Genomic DNA, 18,408 nt, shown 5'->3' with positions numbered 1-18,408 from the left:
TGGGACTCCATCAGGAATATGTTAACATTAAAGACACCCATAAATGTTTCCTCCTCAAAAGTGAAGACTCTAGAGCCTTTGTGAAAATGTTCACTGGAGCAACAGATAGTTGCTTGCTGTAGGTATGGCGGTATACAATACAAAACCTTTAACCCTTTACAGCACTGCAAAAAAGTGAATAGTAGGGAGAGAATTGCCCTGGAGTGTTGGTGGTCTAGGTAGCCCCATTTTCCTTACATACAGGCCTGCTGTGTGGGGTTCTCACTTCTGTCTCTGCCCTTCCTTATGGGATAGAATGGATGGAATTTTTCCAGCCTCACAAGATGGAAGAGAACAAATGCTGTGCAGCTGGGCTGCTGTCAAAAGTGTAGCAGTGATGGTCAAGTGGGCAGGAAGGGAGCTGACTAGAAAGGGCTAATGACTTCTAGTTTATTAGCAGTATCATTTTCAAAGTGTAAGGAACATGCTCCCTGCATAGCTCATGATGGGTGTGAATGACCCTAGCCTTTTTTCCCCCCTTCTTTAGTTGCTCCTAAAATGGTGTTGGCGTGATTCAGGTGTGACTCGGGCCAAGCCAGAGTGACAGAAAGGGGACCTGATCCAGAGGGGACTGTAGAGATGAGAATGAAGTTGGGGCTCTATGTGTGTGTCCTTATTCTGGAGCCAGAAAATTAACAATTCCTGGCACGCTTTAAGGTACAACAGTTTGGAGTTCACTGACAAGCTAAGCTGTCTGTGCCCTTCTTAGCTAACAGGAACCTGCCTATTTTGCTGAACCTTCTTTTCCTGGTGCAGCTGCGAAGCAAGGGCATAAGGGAGCTGGACAGCACAGACTTCAAGCTGCTTCACCAGGGTGAGTATGTGCATCCATCTTCTCCCAGGGAAGTATTTGTTAATAGTATTTGTAATAATAGGATTAGGGGTTTGCTCTTTGTCTTTTGAGAGAAGATTGACCTTGCATTATATTAATGTTTGCTTTGAGATGCTTTCATAGCCAGAGCCTTGTAAAGAGTTGTGGTAACTAATTCAGTTAACAAGACCCAGGTTCTCTTCCTCTTGCTTTTACAACACTTTTTTTTTTTGTCTGAAACCTCACAAGGTGGCCAAAGTATTCCCCTGACCATGACATGATTTTGGGGTCAGTGACTGTTGTTGGTTTGGCACATGACTGCATGGCTGGTGTGCTTCCTGAATCACCCTTTCCTGTCCATTCTTGCTATAACAGTCTTCTGGGATTCAGGCCACAGTCTTGTTCTGTTAATCAGCTATGAGAAAACAGCAGTCTAGTGAAAATGGGCTTTCCTTGGAATGTGAATCCAGAGAATATGGCCCCCAACCATCTGCAGGGCTTGCCCACTCTATCCCAAAGATAGAAGAGCAGGCTGTGTTTGTTTGCCATACCATAACCTACTACCTTGTCTGGCAATCCTTACTTGGTGACTTCTGCCTTCTTACTTGGCCGTTGGAGGTTCATATAGGCTGTGAAAAAAGAATAGATACTAGGAGGAAAATTCTGCTGATCCATCCTCTCATCTCTTCCCTGCTCTGACAAATTGGTTTCTCCAGCAGACTTTGAAGGACTATCCCCTTCAGTTTGAAATGTTTCATACCTCAGGTCTGCCTGTGTTGGCCTTGTAAAGAAGCAGTGTTTCTCAGACAGTCATCAGCTGTGGGAACTGGGGGTGTGGAAGAACCATGCCCTCTTGATGCCAGCCTTTTTAGCTGCTGTGATTTTAGAACACAGCTCAGCTTCTCCCAGGAGTCACAAGCCTCTTTGCTCTTGCTTTTTGCTTTGTATTTTTCTGCACAACTCTCTCCCTACCTCAGCCACCCTGTTTATTTGCCCCTTGGCCTCCAGACTGTGTTCTCTAGGGGTGGATATGCAAGACACTCTTCTCTAATGAGGCTTATTAGATGGAAGGGCATGGTGCATGTTTTTTGAGAATTGCTTACTCAAATTGTAAGCTCTCCAAAAGATCTCTGATGGCAGTTTTACTGAGTCCTGCAGTCCTGGGTTTCCCTCCCTAACTCTTACTAAACATTATTGGTAAGTGTTTGGTGGTTACAACAAATATGACATTTTACTCCTAGTGTGAGCAAAGTTGGTGAGAATGGAGGAACACAGCTCTCCATGACTTTCCCCAGTTTGGTCACCATGAGAGAGACAGTCACATTGTTGTTTATACTTGCTCTAGTACTAGAATCAAACTCACATTGTGGAAACAGATAACTCACACTGCAGTTTTTTTCACTGTGGAAACAGATAACCTAAAGTCTGTTGCTCTAGGATTCATTACTGCCTGATGTGATATATGCACTCTAATGCACCTTCTTCAATTCCCCTCCCCACTTTGTACTCATCCTCCAGTGCACTGTCCTGTCTAAAGCAAACACTGTAGCTTTGTCTGTGCTATGCTCTGTTTATTTTCACTTTGTTTGAATTCCCTCCCCACTGAGTGACTTCTTTCATTTGCTGAGGTGCTCTGTTAAGTTGGTGTCCTTGTTACACCTGTCCTTCTGTTTCTAGTCTGTAATCTCTGTGGGAAATGCAAGCCAAGGGACACTGACCTCCTGCAGCCATCCTTGAATTTTCTGTACTGGAGCCTTCATCAGACAACACCTTGCAGTCAACAGAGAGGTGAGGGAAGATTGTATTGATTGCTAAGTTAAATTCAGTGTCATTGTAGCTTAACAATCAGACTGTATTCTAACTGTTTTAGCAGATAAAGTGGATGTTTCCCCATCCAGACACAGCATTATAATTAAAGACCATTTTGTATTTTGGATGAGATTTTTTAGGTTGAGGAGTTTGGTTTTGTTGCCTTCTGATGATTCAAGAATTGGCTGCTGAAAAACAGAATCACTGTATTTTTCTTATTCATAAACACAGCAATGGGCCTTTTCAGCCTAGCTTGAAATATCCTGCTATTGTCATAGTTAAAAAAAAAAATTAAGCAATACTAGGGAAAAGCTCTAACTGACTTTCCTATTGTGTTGTTAGCTGATTAGCTGGCTGAGCAGTTGCTTCTGCTCTGGGAGATGAGTAGCTGGACAGCCTTATTCAGATGAGCTGTGGCAGCTGGGCTACCTTGCTGAAGCAGGGATGTGCTCTGCACTTCTGTTGTGCTTGTCAAGCTGGTTTAACCTGTGCCATCCCATCACCCTCTCTGATTGTTTCTCTCATGCAGCAGTGGCTGTGCTGCTCTCCAATGTGTCCTTGCTAGAACTCCTGCAGAAGGTTTTGGAATGCACCTGGCTGTGGTCCTCTCCTTCCAGACCTGCCTGCCTGTCATCTGAGGATGCCTTGCTGTGCTCTGGATGGCTGTTGGTAGCATCCCTTTTGCTTTATCAGCATCGCTACAATACTGAGGTTAGAACCACTCTAGTGTTCAGAGTCAGCACATGGATAAACCTTAAAAATAAATATGTGTGTGTATATATATATATATATATATATATATATATATGAAAGTATTTTGCTTTGGCCTGTAATCTGATTGTGTTGATTTCTCTTTTGTTATTGTCCACGAGTTAAGTTATTCCCTGCTGCACCTCTCCAGCAGGACTGGAAGCTAGCATGTCCCTGAAGGTCTGAGACACAAATCATTCAAGAGTTAGAGGGGCGCAAATCCTGTAGGAAGAAGTGCATTCCCAGCCTCCCTGATCTAAATCACTTTCCTCTTCAGGACAGAGCAAAATACATTTTAAAACCTTTTTCAAGGGAAGACTGGGGGGTGAAAGGCACAACGCCCATGTTGTAAACAGCTTTTTTTGTTACTAAAATGATCAATAGTGGAATAGAACCTATTATTGGCAAGTAAGTGTTCAATATTAGCAAGCTCTTACGAATGTGGGCAGCTGTCATTGTATTTGGTGCTTTGCAGTCTAATAAGACATCTAAACTGGAGTTGTCAGCTATTAATGGAATTACAACTTTGAAGGAAGCATTTTCCAATGCAAATACAAAGGAAAATACTTCCTTTTGAAGTATCTACCCAGACCTCTCTTGATATGGAGTTATGATTGGCTCTGCACATTTGGAAATGTCTCTGGAAATATCAGAGAGGATGTCATGAGTTGTGAGCTCTGCTGTTGCAGTTATGCCCAGCAGAGTATGCTGTCTGGGAGTTGGTACAGCTGTTTACAGATGATAAAATCACATTAAGGACATGGATACATGTGCACAGAAAAGCAAGAGTTGGATTTCTAATGCTTAGGGAAGATTATTCCAGAAGACCAGCCCAGACCAAGTTTTCACCCATTACTTTGTCAGCCCGCAACCTCTGCTTAGGGCTTAGAGCATGATACTTGTACAGACTGTCAGCTGTGGGAATGCAGCCTGGTCCTGCTCTGTGAGCTGCTAAGTACAGCGTGCCTTCTCAGTTTCTCAGTCAGGGCTGTGTCTGGTGCTGTGCCAGTTCCCAAATGATGTTCTAGTGTCAAATGTCAAGTATTGAGCTTCATCTTCTGGGAGTGATGCTCTCAGCTTGTATTGATCCTTGAAGTACAATCATTTAGCAGCTTATAAGGCTGTTGCTTGGTTTTATCAATACCACTGGCTTGACTTGCTATGATATACAACTCAGAAATGTTTTTGCATCAGAGATGAGGAGAGAAACTACAGATACAGCTGGGAAGTGGAAATGGTTCAAGACTGCTTCAATGTTTCTAATCTTCAGCATTTCTAATTGTCAGTGTTTCTAATCTTCTGCTGAAGGGGAAGAAGCAGAAGAGTCACTTTTGCTTCTTTCTGCTGTTCAGTGTAGCTAGAGCTGAACAAAGTATCCTGGAGACTCTCATAAGAGCAACTTTGTGGCTGTGAATGTGACCTGATGACGGGCTGTCTCCCTGAGCCTGCAGTTTTTTAGAGGAGAGCAGTGGCTTCAAGAAATGGCCACATTCATCTCAGGCTGATGTTAATAGTGAGGATTTGTCTGGCCATAGCCAACTTACATTTTAACTGTGTTACTGCTGGCTTTACCCTGTGAATAAACAGGGCTCATGGATGGCAGGCTATTAGATACTTTGGCTTGTCAGCTCTAAGATGAGTAGCCACTGCCACCATGTTGCAGGAGCTACTTGTAGTTCTCTGTGGAATATTTCTCTCTTCAGAGAGTATTTAAAGGAATCAGCCCTGTGATCCTTATGCCTGCCTTCCTATATCAACTCTCTGTCTTGTTGAGGAGTTCAAACCCTTCTGGTGTTCTCTGAGGCTTCATGCCCTTGCTCTTGAATGGCTGTTCTTTGAAGGAAACAATGTATTGCAGATTTCCCTCTCAAGCTGACCTTTCCTGTTTCGCTTAGTTCCCAAGTCCCTAAACTCCTCTGCCACTTTCACCCATGCAATAGTTCTTATTCCTGGGCTCTTGGCAGGCCCTAGCTCCAGCAGACAAGGGCAGCTTCTGGCCACTGCTGGTTTTTGACTGCCTGGCTCCTCAGTCTTGCTGCCTGGCTCTGTGGCTAAGATAGAGCCACCTTGGTGGTGGCTGTTTCTGCCATTTCATATACTTGGCAGGCTGGCAGCCACATGCCAGAGGTCCTGCAGGGAGCAGTGAGAACAAGACTGTGGTTGGAAGCTGTGCAGCTCAGACTAGTGGTGAGTGAAACATAAGGGTCCAATGATGTAACTCTCCCTTCTGTGTCAGCCTCCTGAAACCCTGTTGCTGTTCCCTCGGTTTTCAGTGGTCATCATAGGGTTCTGTCTAAGAACTAGAAGTACATAATGGAGCTTTCTAGCTGTTCCAAACCAGCACCACTTTTTTTCTTCTATTTAATTCTCTTCTAGGTTCACCAAACCCTCTCTGTAGACCTTACAGAAGTCGTGAATGCAGTCATCTTCAGGAATAAGAAGCCAGTCCTGCTGTTAGGTATTTTGCATCTGTTAGGGGGCTTAGTCTGGAAACAGCCACTAGTACCATGATACAAGCAACAAGGGAGGACTGGTGACTGTGGATTGGGGTGGTGGGGGTGCTAGAGGTAATCTGGAAACTTTGGTCCATATGATTTTGTAAATGTGTAACTGGTGGTGAGAAGGGACAAAGGGGAAGTTCTGTAGTTCTTCTGTGTTTGGACAGATCTTTGGAGGTTGGTAGTGACATCTAGAACTGACTGTGAACTGTGTTAGTGTCTCAAGGAAGAAGAGCAAAGAAACTCATGTTGCCATTCCTCTTTACAGCTGTCAGCAGCTGCCAGGCAACTCTGGTGGGCTATTAAGCTCACATTTTGTCTCGTCACCCTCTCCCATGCTATTGTACAGGCACTGACACACAAGGTAGAGCAGAGAAAAACACTGACACACACTAATAAGCATCTTCCTGTCTAGTGAGCATCATGCAGTTCCTGAGAGCTGTTCTGCGACAGAACTTCTCCTCCTCCCTGCTGGTGATAGCTGGCCAAAACACAGCCCCAAGTGCTACTCAACCACAGCCATCATCACTGCAGGACAGTGCCTTGCACCCCCTTGCCATGCAGCAGGTCTTCTCTCTTGTTGTCAGTCTGCAGAACCTTCTGGTGCATGTCCAGTTGCAGGTATATAAAATATGACTTTTGAAAAAGCAGTAATGTTGGGCTTCAAGCAGTAACATTAACCTGAGGAGAAACCACCCTGCTGCAGAATCAAAGGGGCTGCCTGCTTTTTTTGCCTTCTCCCTGCATTTTCCACCCCTTACAGACCTGTGATGAGGAGGAGGGAAAATGCTCTTGCTGCAGCACAGTGCAGTGAGAAAGAAGGTAAATCAAGCTATGCGGTGCTCCCTGCTGCTCAACTGGGTAGCTGAAATTCTGTGTACTAATGACAATTTCTGTCTTCCCATCTCTTTCTCTGCAGGGATGCCACATCCATAGGGACAGATGTGGGAAATGTATAACAAATCCCAGTCCATCCCCCATGCCCCTGATAAGGTGCTTTTGGGGGTAGTGAGTGCATTAGCATACCTTTAACTTGCTCAAGTGATGCTGGACTCCAGGGGTAGTACATGAGTTTAACTCTTAAACTGTGTTGGGTTCCTATCTTTATTCTTTGGAGGCTGTTACTTACTATTTTTAGTCTCAAAAGAAGTAGTCGTACCTCTGTCTGGCTTCTTGATGTGACAGATAATTTGCAGCACACTGCATTCCTTGAAGGAGATGAAAGGTGTTATTTTCCTGTGCTGCATACTCTTCTGATCCTGACACTTCATGAAATTTCCTCTTGCAATAGATGTTGACTTTTTTTTTCTTGCTGTTCCAGAAAGACTTGCCGCTCTCTCAGGCAGTGGTTGCCTGCCTAGAAACCTTAGTGGAATACCTGTATGTGAAGAACCAGGATGTTGGTAAAGTTTTCATGCTCTTTCTTCTCCTAGTTCCCCTCCTGCAGGGATTTTAAGCTCTTTATTCTCTATCCAGTAGCACTCTAGAGAAAATGTGTAATCAGTTTATGCCAAACAAGAAAAAATATTTGAGTGCCTAAAGTTAATATTAATGCTTTGTGGGAATGCTCCCCTACAGGCATGAACCTTCACTTTGGCTCTCGACACCAAGGTGCTTTCCAAAAGGCAAAAAGTAGTTCTCCAACCCTGTAACAGGGAAAGGTTTGGGAATGGAAGGAGTATAGGAATTGTCTTTGACCTTCAGGCCAATTGTATCAAACCTTTAGACCATAAGCATATGGGATGGAGGCTCTGAATATGATGTGTCTTACAAAAAGGCAGTGTTGGTCATTGTTTGGCCTTGAAGGAAGGGAAGGGAGATCAGGATACTAGGCAGCCTTAGGGAATGGAAGATGGAAATTCTGGATTTCAGGGGGTGAGTTCGGACCTTGGTTTCCAGAGTACATGTCAGACCTAATATATACCAATGTTTTCAGTATAACATAATGTGACTGCATTGTACAGTTGGAGGGGAAGAATAGACCCTTCTGCTTATTGTCAGCCTCCTGCAACAAAGTCCAGGTGCTGGCTCTGTTCTTAAACCAGGAGGTTCTCTGTACCCTGACCTGTTTGCTGCAGTTGTTTAAACACTAATAGAGAAGGGAATGGACTGAATGAACACCAGGCAAAAGGGACACTGGTGGGAGAGAGGAAGTGGCTGGATAAAGATGTAATACTGCAGATGAATGACAGTCAGTAGCTGAAGGGAGGCTTATAAAAGGCTGAATAATAATAATAAAAAAAACGTTATGATTTGGGATTAAACTAATGAAATGCTGCTGCAGGAACAGCTGAACCTGTCACTTTGGCTGCTGTGGTGCTGAAGGTCATAACAGCAATAACAGGAGTCTCTTTATTCCAAGCAGAATGACCGTCATAGCTTTATTTGGCTTAAAAATGCAAGAAGACTGGAAAGAGTCTGTCCTGGCCTCTGCCTCTAGGAGTTGACTCACTTGAGGCTTTCTAAAACCCTCTTTTTGTCCAGAGATATTTCCAAATGTGCAGGCTCATGCACAGTGCTAGTCCTTTCTCATTTTCCCCAGATAAAAGATATTCCCAAAATATTTTACATTATTTTTCAGTGTTGTTTTCCTATAGGAAAAATTCTTGTAGTAGCAATAGGGAGGTTATGTGACTGCCAGTGGAAAAGAGACCTTTTCAATACTCTGAGTTGCTATAGTATAACAAGTTATATCAGTTGATTTATTTGTCCATCTCATGCTCCTAACCTGTAATAAATATAAGGTAATAATGTTTTAATTTAAGCATTCAGTGAAAGACTTCATGCCATCATAGCCTTATGGTCTTACCTAATACATGTTATGTTATTGTGTATGTTCTTTAGTAAGAACATTTTCTCTACTCACTGCATTGCTACCATCAGCCTGGCTGGTCCCCATAGTCCACTGTCTGATGCAGGTCCAGCCTCAGTTTGTTCAGCTTCTGTTATAGGGCTTTCTTCATTACCCAAAGGGTATTCTGCAGCTAAATAAAAACTGAGGTCAGGAGAGATGTCCTCATATTGAAACTGGTATTATTTTTAAAACCCTAGGCTAAAGATATTCTCTCACTGTTTTATGACATATACCCCAGGAGAAGGTTTCTCTTCCTGTACCAGCACAAAGACGGACAATATGTATTTTCTGCTTTAAAAAGCTATTAAGCTTTTGTTCTCTTGACTGAACTCTTGCCCAGAGAGTGACAGATGGAAAAGCAAGTAAGAACAGTGCAAAATATCCCCTTAGTGGTTCACAGTGTGGGGTCTGGGAGAGAAAAGTTGGGGTCAGTATTGAAGACTGTCCTTAGCTGGGTTCAGCCTGTCACTTTGGCAGTTTTTCAGCTGTCTTTGATTGGCTTCTCCTTCTCTTCCAGCTCTGCATGTTGCTTCACAGCCATGGCACCGATTCCTGCTCTTCACACTACTCAGTGGGGGCCAGAAGTCCTTTCTGCAGCCAGAAGTTCTCAGAATGATGACTTTGGTGAGCAGCAGAAGGGTGGGCTGTTCCCCATCTTTCCCAATACGTTGGTACAATGCACATGGGCCGGTTATTGGTAGTTAACCTGCTATGCAGCACAGTCTCCGATACTGCTGTGGCTTTGCCTGGGACTGTATTCCTGCCCTATATTAATAGTGATACTTTCAAGTGAACTTCCACACCCTGCAGAAACTGGCTGCTGTTAGTGAGCACCTCCTGTTCTTCTGATATTGGTAACATTTATTTATATCATCTAGGATCCCTGGGGAGGAGAGGGGAAACTTGCAGAGAACATGCAACTGCTGTTACCAGTCAGGGAGCAAGTTGGCTGCTTGGCATCGCAGCTTGTCTACCATCTTGACCTTACAGACCTGACTTTTCAGGGCAAGGAGTTAATGCAATATTCTACCCTGCTGTATGTGGGGTCCGTGGGCTAGAGGGGGAATGTGATCCTACCCAGTATAAATACTGGATATATAGCCCTCATGGCAGTGAATGAGATGAAGGAGTTATTAAAGTGAACCTTCCCCCTCAAAATATAAGATGGGTCTGTGAGTATTTGCTGTTATTTCAGTTTTAAAAGGCTACCTCATTTATTTTAGTTCCTTCCCAGCTTCAACCAAAATAAGTGTGGCTATGAATCAGAGCACCATCAACATAGATACTTGTACTGGTTCCATTAGAAGTGGTATAAAAATCAGGCCTGTGGTTAAGGTGCTGCAGTAATGGTGCACAGAAGAGGTCTTTGCAAATGATGAGTCATTGTTGCGCTCTGTGGGTCTTCTACTGTTTAATGTCTCTATTTTTTCCTTTGTTCAAGTTTGTGAGATATCAGAGCAGCAATATTATTTCTCAAAAAGAAATTAGCCAGATTATTCAGGAGGCAGCAGAAGCCAATATAGCAGAGCTGCCTGAGGCCACGTCTCATGCTCTTCACCTCTTTCTTTCTCAGGTAAGAGAGCAGTGACTCTTAGGAAAACAGGAATCTCTAGGTGTTTGCTTTGGCCTTTGAAGATCTCATTGGTCTGTGTGGAGATGAGGGAGGGAGTAGAAGGAACAAGCCAACAGTTTTATGTTGTTCTGAAAATCATTCTTTTTTTCTGACCCCTCAGATTCAAAATAGTCATTACCAGGTGGAGCCAGAACAGTCAGGGATCATTCAGACCTTGCTGGATCGCCTCTTGGGACAGAGTACTATGTGTGTAAAGCATCAGAACATTGTGTATCCTTTGATAGCTAATGTGTGTGGCAAGTGTAAAAGAGCTAGAAAGGATACTGAATTTGCTGCTTCTTCTCTTGTTCCAGCTGAAGGGAAAAAAAATTGAAAAACTCTGAAAATTGAAACAATATTGAAAAACTCTACACTTGGCTAATTGTGGGATGAAAGATTTCATCATGTCCTAATCTTGGGACATCTTGGACATGAGGAGACAATTGGGATTAAAGAAGGCTCTGTGTGCTGGGCTTGCATTCATCTATAAAGCAGAGGTGGTCTGATGAAAGGGTAGCAGGCTTGGGAGCCTCTGACTTCAAAGCAGTAACAATCCCTGTATTGATTTCCCTGGAGGATGAGCAATGAGTTAATCTCTGTTTGCGTGCCACCTAGTGCCAGTATGTCCATGAAGTAGTGGAAACTCAAATATGACTCAGGCACTTTCCAAATGCACAGAGCATTTGGGAACCACTGAGTGGAATTACCAGATTTTATTCTGTTTGGCCCTAGAGTCTTCTACTGCAATCTAAATCCTCTTCTCTGGCAATGGAGGCAAAGGCCACTCCCAGATGCCTTGTGGAAAAAGAGGGAACCTGATGCAGTATTTGTTTTTTTCTCAAGCTTTTTTTTGCCTTCCTGTTTTCATCACACTTCATTTCCTCAGACGTGTGGCGGTGATTTCCTGTGGGTGTGGGGACTTCCTTTACTGTAGGGCACTATCATCAGCCATGTGTAGGGTACGTGGTAGATGAGGTGTTTGTCCTGTCAGGAGCAGTTTGTCCACATGCTTACCCGCAATGTGATAGTACTGCTCTGTTGTGGGACACTCAGAGGGAAAGTTGTCCTGGTGGAGGCCATGAAGTCCCTTTCCTGTACAGGGATGAAGGAATTTGGATGGGAGTTTTTGTTACATTCCTGAAGTTACTTTTAATTTCTGACTTATTTAATATATTAAGAAACCTTCAAATTTTGGGGGTTAGGAAGGATTTTAGATGCACTTGAAGTGCAGCAGTGGGGCTATATGAATAAGATAGTCATGGACACAGAAGACAAAATCCACTGGTCAAAATGGAGCTTTGACTTTTCTTCGTGTTTACCTACACAGATGTTTCTCACATATGTTGGGAGTGAGGTTCCATGGCTTGGGGAGGGTTGGTTTAGCAGTGCAAACTTCCTGTCAGTGATACATCAAATGTGGGAGTTCCCGTAGTGTGCATGCCTTTCCTTTGGTTTCCATTCATGCTGTAAATGACAGATGTCTGGGAAGTGTGGCAGTGTCCCTCTCACACATTGGAGATTGAAATGAGAAGATACAGTGCAAAGAGCAGAGGAACAAAGCAAGAATGTAGCAGGAGACCCCATCCTGGATCCCATCCTGCCATTAATTCCCAGTGAGTAGTAGGGAGAAGTTGGACAAAGGAAGTTACTTGTTGCTCATTTTGAGAAAAAGGTTTGTTGAAATTAAAAAGTTCTGTTACTGGAATGGCTCAGTTTCCCCTTCTGTGCGGGATAAGGCTTGGTTGATGCCGGTCATCTGTCAAAATACAGACCTGCCTGGGGAAACGATGTCGTACAGGGATGCTGTGGAAGAGGTGCTCTGCTCACTCCCCTTGGTTCACGGGGCTGAAGGGTGGTCCCTTTGCTCTGGGCTGGAAGGCGCGGCGGGGGCTCAGCCAGGATCGCCGGGGAAGCAGATACACTACGTGTCTCTTAGGGATGAGGAGGCTTTTTCCAGGACACGAGTGACCCCTTCGACTACAGCCCTGGCCGCCGCTGTCCTGCTGCCTCCAGACCCTCCAAGTGCCAGCCGGTGCGTGGCCGGGGCGGGGCGGGGGCTCAGGAAGTGACACAGCGGGGCGGAGCGGCGGAGCGGCGGCGGCAGCAGCAGCAGCAGCATGGCAGCGCGGCGGGCGTGAGCGCCGGCCGGGCACCGGCACCGGCCCGCAGGTGGGGGACCGGCCGCGCCGCCCGGGAGCCATCCCCGCCCCGGGAGGCCCGGCGGGGCCGTGGCGGGGCAGGAGGGAATGGCGGGAGCAGCCCTGGGGCCGCTCCCGGGGCACCGGGGGACGGGGCAGAGGTGCCCGGTGTTCCCTGGGCGAGACCCGGGATGGGCCCCCGCCGGGGCAGCCGGGATGGCCTATGAGCGGGGCGGGCAGTGCGGCTCCGGAGCACCCCTCTGCACCCTGGGTTACAGGGCTGTGCCCGACGGGCTCTGCCTGCCATCGCCGCCGGCTCGCCCCGCGCTGGAGCCGCGGGAGGAGCGGACCGGCCCCCTCGAGGGTTCGCATCCTGCCCTGTGCCGCCTGCTACGTCCACTTGACACGGCTCCGGGTGGGTTTCCCGCAGCGCGGCCGGGGTAGGTTCGGCTAGTCCCCTTTCCACCGTCCTCGTGTGATCGCCTTTACTTTCAGCGGAGCTTGCGGGAGAATCCTCATCTCCTGTGCCAGCGGCCGCCCGAGCCCCACAGGGTGCTTCTTGAACCCCTCCGGCACGACGGGAGGCACGAGGGTGGGCTGGAATGGACCCATTCCTGCTGGAAATCACAGCCGCGATTTCCTAATCGGGGCTGCCAAACCGTGTGGTAGGCGACCTTCTGGGCTTAGTGGTTGGGAGACTTTGGAGACGAGCAGGTGTAAATGGCCAGTACTGTTTCAACTGGAGCAGCTGGTCCCGTAAACCCCATATAGGTATGTCCTCCTAGAGGAGTCTGAGCAGAGGTGTTTCACTTCTGAAGCTTTTGGTTCACCTGTAACAAAAGATTAATCCTCATCTGGTTGTTGGAGGAGCACCTCAGGAATGGATTAATGGGGTAGGGAGTTTTCATTCCTTGTTTTGCCACAGCATGCTCCTGGTGAAGGATGATGCTTTCCCCCGTACATTTCAGTGCCTGCAGAAGAGAAGTAGGGGGGTCATGCAAAAGTTTCTCCTGGGAACCACATCATTGCAGTGTGGCTCTGCCTTGCAAGCTCATTAAGTGAATAAATCTCAGGGATGCTTGGTTCAGATGGGGCTCCTGCAGGAAAATTTATATAGTAATTGAAAACATTTTAATGGGAAGGACTAACCATCTATTACATGGCATCTGTTGTCATGTCTTTGGAAAAACACATCTAAATTAAGAGGTTGGTAGACAGTGAGACAGACTGGTGGGCTTGCTGCTGAAACAGCCAGCTGGCCAGGGCTGCAAGGTGATGCTGGTGGAAACTCCTTTCCATCTGTAGCATCAGGCCAGGCCCTGGTTCCCTGGACCGCTCTGGGAACATCAGGCTGAGCTGTCTCTGGCAGAAATCAATTGAGGGAGGAGCAGGGAGGGAAGAGAGGAGCAGCTCTGCAGTGTTTGTGTCTCATCTCATCCCTCAGCGGGTGTGAAGACATGAGAGAGAGTTTGTGGGGAGGAACATCTGCAAGGAGCTTTGCCATCTCTGCTGTTACATAGTGTGGCCTGGAGAGGAAGGAATGTCCTCTGCTGTTAAAATGGGGTGAAATTGCCAGGGCAGTGAAAGGAAAGAAATCTGAGGTGGTCCCACATGGCATCAGCAGCCCTGAGTTCCTTGTGGGTGAGAGAAACAACAGGGCCCTGCTTCATTCTTCATTTTCACCAGCATGTTTCAGCCCTGTTGGACAATAGCAAATAAATAGCTCTGATGTGAGAATGAGTGCCATCAGCTCAGATTAAAAGGTGATGGGGTTCCAGTATGATGTGGTTCTCCAGTCCTCTACTTCTGACCTGTCCCATGGGACAATCTTTAGGACTGGTGTAGGAGGATCTGAATACATTGACCATCCCTACCCCTGCATCTGCTGTTGTGTCTCTGATGAAGCCCATCACCGTTGCGGGACTCGGAAGCAGCCAGGCAGGCTGGTGGCCCTTGTGCTGCAGCAGCCGCCTGGTTGGCAGCTGTTTCAGCCAAGAGCTGTGCTTTGCTCTGCTGCTGCCTGGAACAGGGTTTTTTGCAGCTCATCTTCCCCCCTCTTGCACCTGTGGAACATCCTATGGCCACCCAACTCCAGTGTTGGAAATGGGGGATACTGAAGCCCCTGTCCTAACCAGGCATGCTGGGACTGCCACAGACAGCATGGCAGAGCTGTTGTGTTCTGCTCTTTGCCTTCCAACCTGGTTTGGAGGCCACTGGCTATCTCCAGTTTCTCTTTCCAGTTCTCCATGAGCATGGCAAATAGCCAGCCAATCCTTATGATGGTATGTGTGATCTGAGGGGCAAAGAAGAGCCTCGTCCCAGGGGAGTCGCTCATTGTGCTTTTGCATTGCTGCACTTCCTCCTCCCTGAGAGCCTGGGAGGTAGTGAGCAGCTGGGGTGCTCTGCAGAGGGGAGACCTGTGCCACCTCACTGAGCCAGGCCCTGGGTCCTTGGGTTATGGTTTTTGGCAGGGTGAAGCAGTCTCTTGGAAGCTGACCAGGCTGGTAGGTCCAACAGAACATCTGTTTGCCTGGGCTGGAGAATTTTCTTTACAGCCTTGGCTTGTTGGTGTGCTTTGTGGCATTCAGGATGGCTGGAATATGGCTTAAGCCTCACACCACAGTGGGAAAAGGGGACAGACCCCAAACTTGGCATGGGGATTTCTGCTGCTGTCCTGGCTCTGCACTGTGTCAGAACAGAAACATGGGGCACATTGCTGAGCCTACACCAGGGGCAGCCATGTCTTCATCAATAATGCTGGTTGTATTTACTCTGGTCTGTTCCAAAGCACAACAGCAAAGTATTTCATAGGGTTTCTCATGTTTGTCTGACACTGTTCTCCTGCCTTTGCCAGGGGTGTGAAGATGCTTGGCTTGACCTCGGCAGGAGGTACATGGTGGGAGCTGCTGCTGATCCTTGCAGGGCTGGGAGAACTGCTGGTGCCTGCTTTACCTCTTTCATGGGCTTGGAGTTGAAATTGTATTTGTTTAAAAAAAGAAAAGCAACAAGAAAAGAACAAGAAGGGATTTGGTTTTGTTTCAGTGTTAGGGCATTACAGAGACAGGTTTGGGCAGGCAAACTTGGACTCAGTGGGTCATAGGGTGAGGTCGGCTCTGGTGGCCTTACACATCTGCTTGTCCTTTGGGGGCAGGAGGTGGGTCAGATGCCTCTGAAGGAGCTGTTGCTTTTGTAATTGCCAGTGGCCTGTGCTCACCTCCATGAAAACCTTCTGCCTGAGGACAGACCACCCTGAGTTCTGCTGCCTGGGGACTGAGCTGTTGCTCTCCTTTTCCAGGTATAGACTGTCCAAGAGGATCCTAATTTTCAAGGACCTTTTCCTCCAGCCATTGACTTTGTCTGAGGGACCTTTGTGGTCAGGAGCAGTTCTGCCCAAGAGCATCCCTGCAAAGCCTCAGATGCTGCCTGGGAAAGGACTTGTTTGGAAGTGGGGGGAAGTTACCACCAGGTCACCCAACTGTTTCTTGGTGTGGGACCTGCAGGTGGCACCCAACTTGTAGTTAAGGAAAGAGTCCAGGTACCAATACCCCAAGTGCTGAGTGGAGGTCACTGAACTGGTTGTGTTGGGACTTGAAGGAGAGATAGACTTCAATCCCTCAGTGATCCTTCTCTTCCTTCCAGACCTTCTGTTGTGGTTGTTGGGCTGCTCTGCCTCACAAACCCAGCAAAAACCTAGCTGTTATTTTTGGAAAAAGGGGTAGGTCTTAAATTTTCTATTGGGTCAGTGCTGGGTCAGATGCCTGGGGCTGGCAGTGCAGACAGGCAGAGAGAAGAGGGAGACCAGGGCTTCACTTGCAGGGGAGAGCAAGCTGGCTGCAGCATCACCATGTGTCTCTGCTCTGGCCACTAGATCCCTCATGGGGACAAGGGAGAGGTGGGCAAGGACCCTGGTGCCAAGAGCAGTGTGCCATCAGTTCCAGGTGGCTTTGTGACTTCTCATTTTGATAAGTCTCCTCACTGATCATTGGTTTTGTTGGTCTGTTTTCTTCCAGGCTGCAAAGGCCAACATGGATTTTCTCATCATCTGCCCCTTTCTACTGGCCTTGCTGCTGTCCCAGGGCAGCTTCACAGACCTGGAGAAACAGAGAGTAGACTCTGGCTTGGAAATCTGTATCCTCTGCAGCCTGCCACCCATTACCACATACGCACTAGTGGCTACAAAGGCTGGAGGGAGCACATGCACAAGGAAGAGGTCAGAGACCATGGAAAGGGGCACAAGGAAGTAGAAAAGAGAGGATCCAGAAGCACTGGGAAGTTGCTGCTTTGTCCTTCTATAGTTGGGCTTTAGCCAAGCTCCTGGGCTTGCTAACCAAGTGCCTGGCTTGGTGCAGGAATAGAAATGGCAGTGATGCCTGGTGTTCTTTCTGCTCCGTTGTGCACATTTCCAGTCTGCTCTTGGAAGTGGCATGGTCAGCCAGAAGGCAGAACACACCTGCACATCTCAGTGCTCTGGGGTCACCAACTGGGATGGTGGAAGGGGATTCTTCTGCTTGTGGCATTTTAGTCTCCTCTGTGCCACAGGCACTTTTTGCCTGTGAGGAGGTGAGCTAATGCAAGCCCTTCTTAGCACACATCTCCTGGTGAACAGGCAAAGTATGAAAAAATGAATATGTGGAGACCCATGGGGAAGGTGCCAGTTGATGTTCCTCCTCCAGCCCATCAGCCAGAGCAGAGACTGGCAAGTAGAAAGCTCCCCACAAGGTCTCAGCATTGTTAAAGGCCCTGCTGGGGTGTTTGGGCAAGGGGTTCACTGGAAATCTGTGTTTTATCCTGGCTCAGGTTCTGCCCCTCAGACACCTCATGGAGAACTGGGGGGCCTGGGATGGTGCCAGGGGCCCTGGGGAGGAGGGGGAGAGCAACAGTGTGGTGGGAGAGTGTCAACAGTGCCCTTGACAGCAGTGCAGATAAGAAGCTGTTTGAGGTGAAGCGCAAGGACCAGATGAATGCTCTGAAGAACTTGATTGAGCTCAATGACGTCAACCAGCAGTACAAAATCATTGACATCATGCTCAAGGGACTCTTCAAAGTAAGCCACAGTGCACTCTGAGCCCACATGGGTGGGCAGAAATGGGAAGGGTTGGGGGCTTCTGTGGAGTGTGTGGCAGGTGAGCTTTTGGACCTGAAGGAAGGATTCCATGGGGTTTCAAAGTGGGGCAGCTGTGGCAGCACCTCCAGGACAAAGCAGTAACCAAGGACTTTGGCAGGTGCTGGAGGACTCCCGTGCTGTCCTCATAGCTGCTGATGTGCCTCCTGATGGGCCCTTCCCTCAGGATGAGAAGATAAAGGATGGTATGTCCTCTCTAGTTTTTACCCCTCTCCTTTTTCTGGTGCTCTGGTGCACCACAGACATTCTTCCTGGGATCAGTGTGGGGTAGGTACAAAACCCCTATGTATCCAGTCCAGACCAGGGCTGGTCCCTGTCTGCTGGGGACCGTATTGCTGCCTCTCTGACCACTTCATGCTGGGGAGCCTATTGGTTTGCCCTCAGTCTCTGCTGATGGAGCTGGTGGCTGTCCCCACAGCATATTCTCACGTGGTGGAGAACACTGCCTTCTTCGGGGACGTCGTCCTGCGCTTCCCCAAGATTGTGCACCATTACTTCGACCGCAACTCCAACTGGAACAGCCTCATCCGCTGGGGCATCGGCTTCTGCAACCTGACGGGTGTGTTCGAGCAGGGACCCCACTCCCAGGTCCTGCGGCTGGTATGGCTCTTCGTCCCCCGTGCCGTGACCCCTCTCTGCTGCTAGGCTGGGGGAGGTGAGGGTTTTGGGGTAAAAGGAAGGCAGGGACCCCACATGTCTGGGGGCTGTCCTTGAGCTGAGGGATGGGGGAAGAGCACAGATGGGACTGGTGGAAGAGAGGATGCAAGTGGGAGGC

At 47.7% G+C, this 18,408-nt stretch overlaps 1 protein-coding gene across 16 annotated transcripts in view; it reads left to right on the top strand.

Moving 5' to 3' along the window:
• The window catches only part of LOC110483077 (coiled-coil domain-containing protein 134), a 46,738-nt gene that overhangs the window by 26,518 nt on the left and 1,812 nt on the right, over nt 1-18,408 (top strand). For 4 of the 16 annotated variants that reach the window (XM_085569769.1, XM_085569771.1, XM_085569772.1 and 1 more), the window contains 11 exons: nt 749-853; nt 2,528-2,638; nt 3,189-3,370; nt 5,786-5,867; nt 6,323-6,528; nt 7,229-7,310; nt 9,279-9,385; nt 16,522-16,639; nt 17,434-17,555; nt 17,734-17,818; nt 18,052-18,233. In XM_085569769.1, the coding sequence (XP_085425895.1) occupies nt 749-853; nt 2,528-2,638; nt 3,189-3,370; nt 5,786-5,867; nt 6,323-6,528; nt 7,229-7,310; nt 9,279-9,385; nt 16,522-16,639; nt 17,434-17,555; nt 17,734-17,818; nt 18,052-18,233 (1,382 nt within the window). Of the gene's footprint in view, nt 1-748; nt 854-2,527; nt 2,639-3,188; nt 3,371-5,785; nt 5,868-6,322; nt 6,529-7,228; nt 7,311-9,278; nt 9,386-9,639; nt 9,963-10,202; nt 10,335-10,494; nt 10,859-11,850; nt 12,079-12,109; nt 12,188-12,458; nt 12,543-12,739; nt 12,927-13,006; nt 13,177-15,716; nt 15,807-16,521; nt 16,640-17,433; nt 17,556-17,733; nt 17,819-18,051; nt 18,234-18,408 lie in introns of those variants that run through there. The other 12 variants (XM_077783622.2, XM_085569777.1, XM_085569781.1 and 9 more) reach the window with 11 other exon arrangements.

Source organism: Lonchura striata, chromosome 1A (assembly GCF_050655825.1).
Source record: "Lonchura striata isolate lonStrDom1 chromosome 1A, ASM5065582v1, whole genome shotgun sequence".
NCBI lineage: Eukaryota > Metazoa > Chordata > Aves > Passeriformes > Estrildidae > Lonchura > Lonchura striata.
This window is presented reverse-complemented; position numbering and strand designations above follow the sequence as displayed.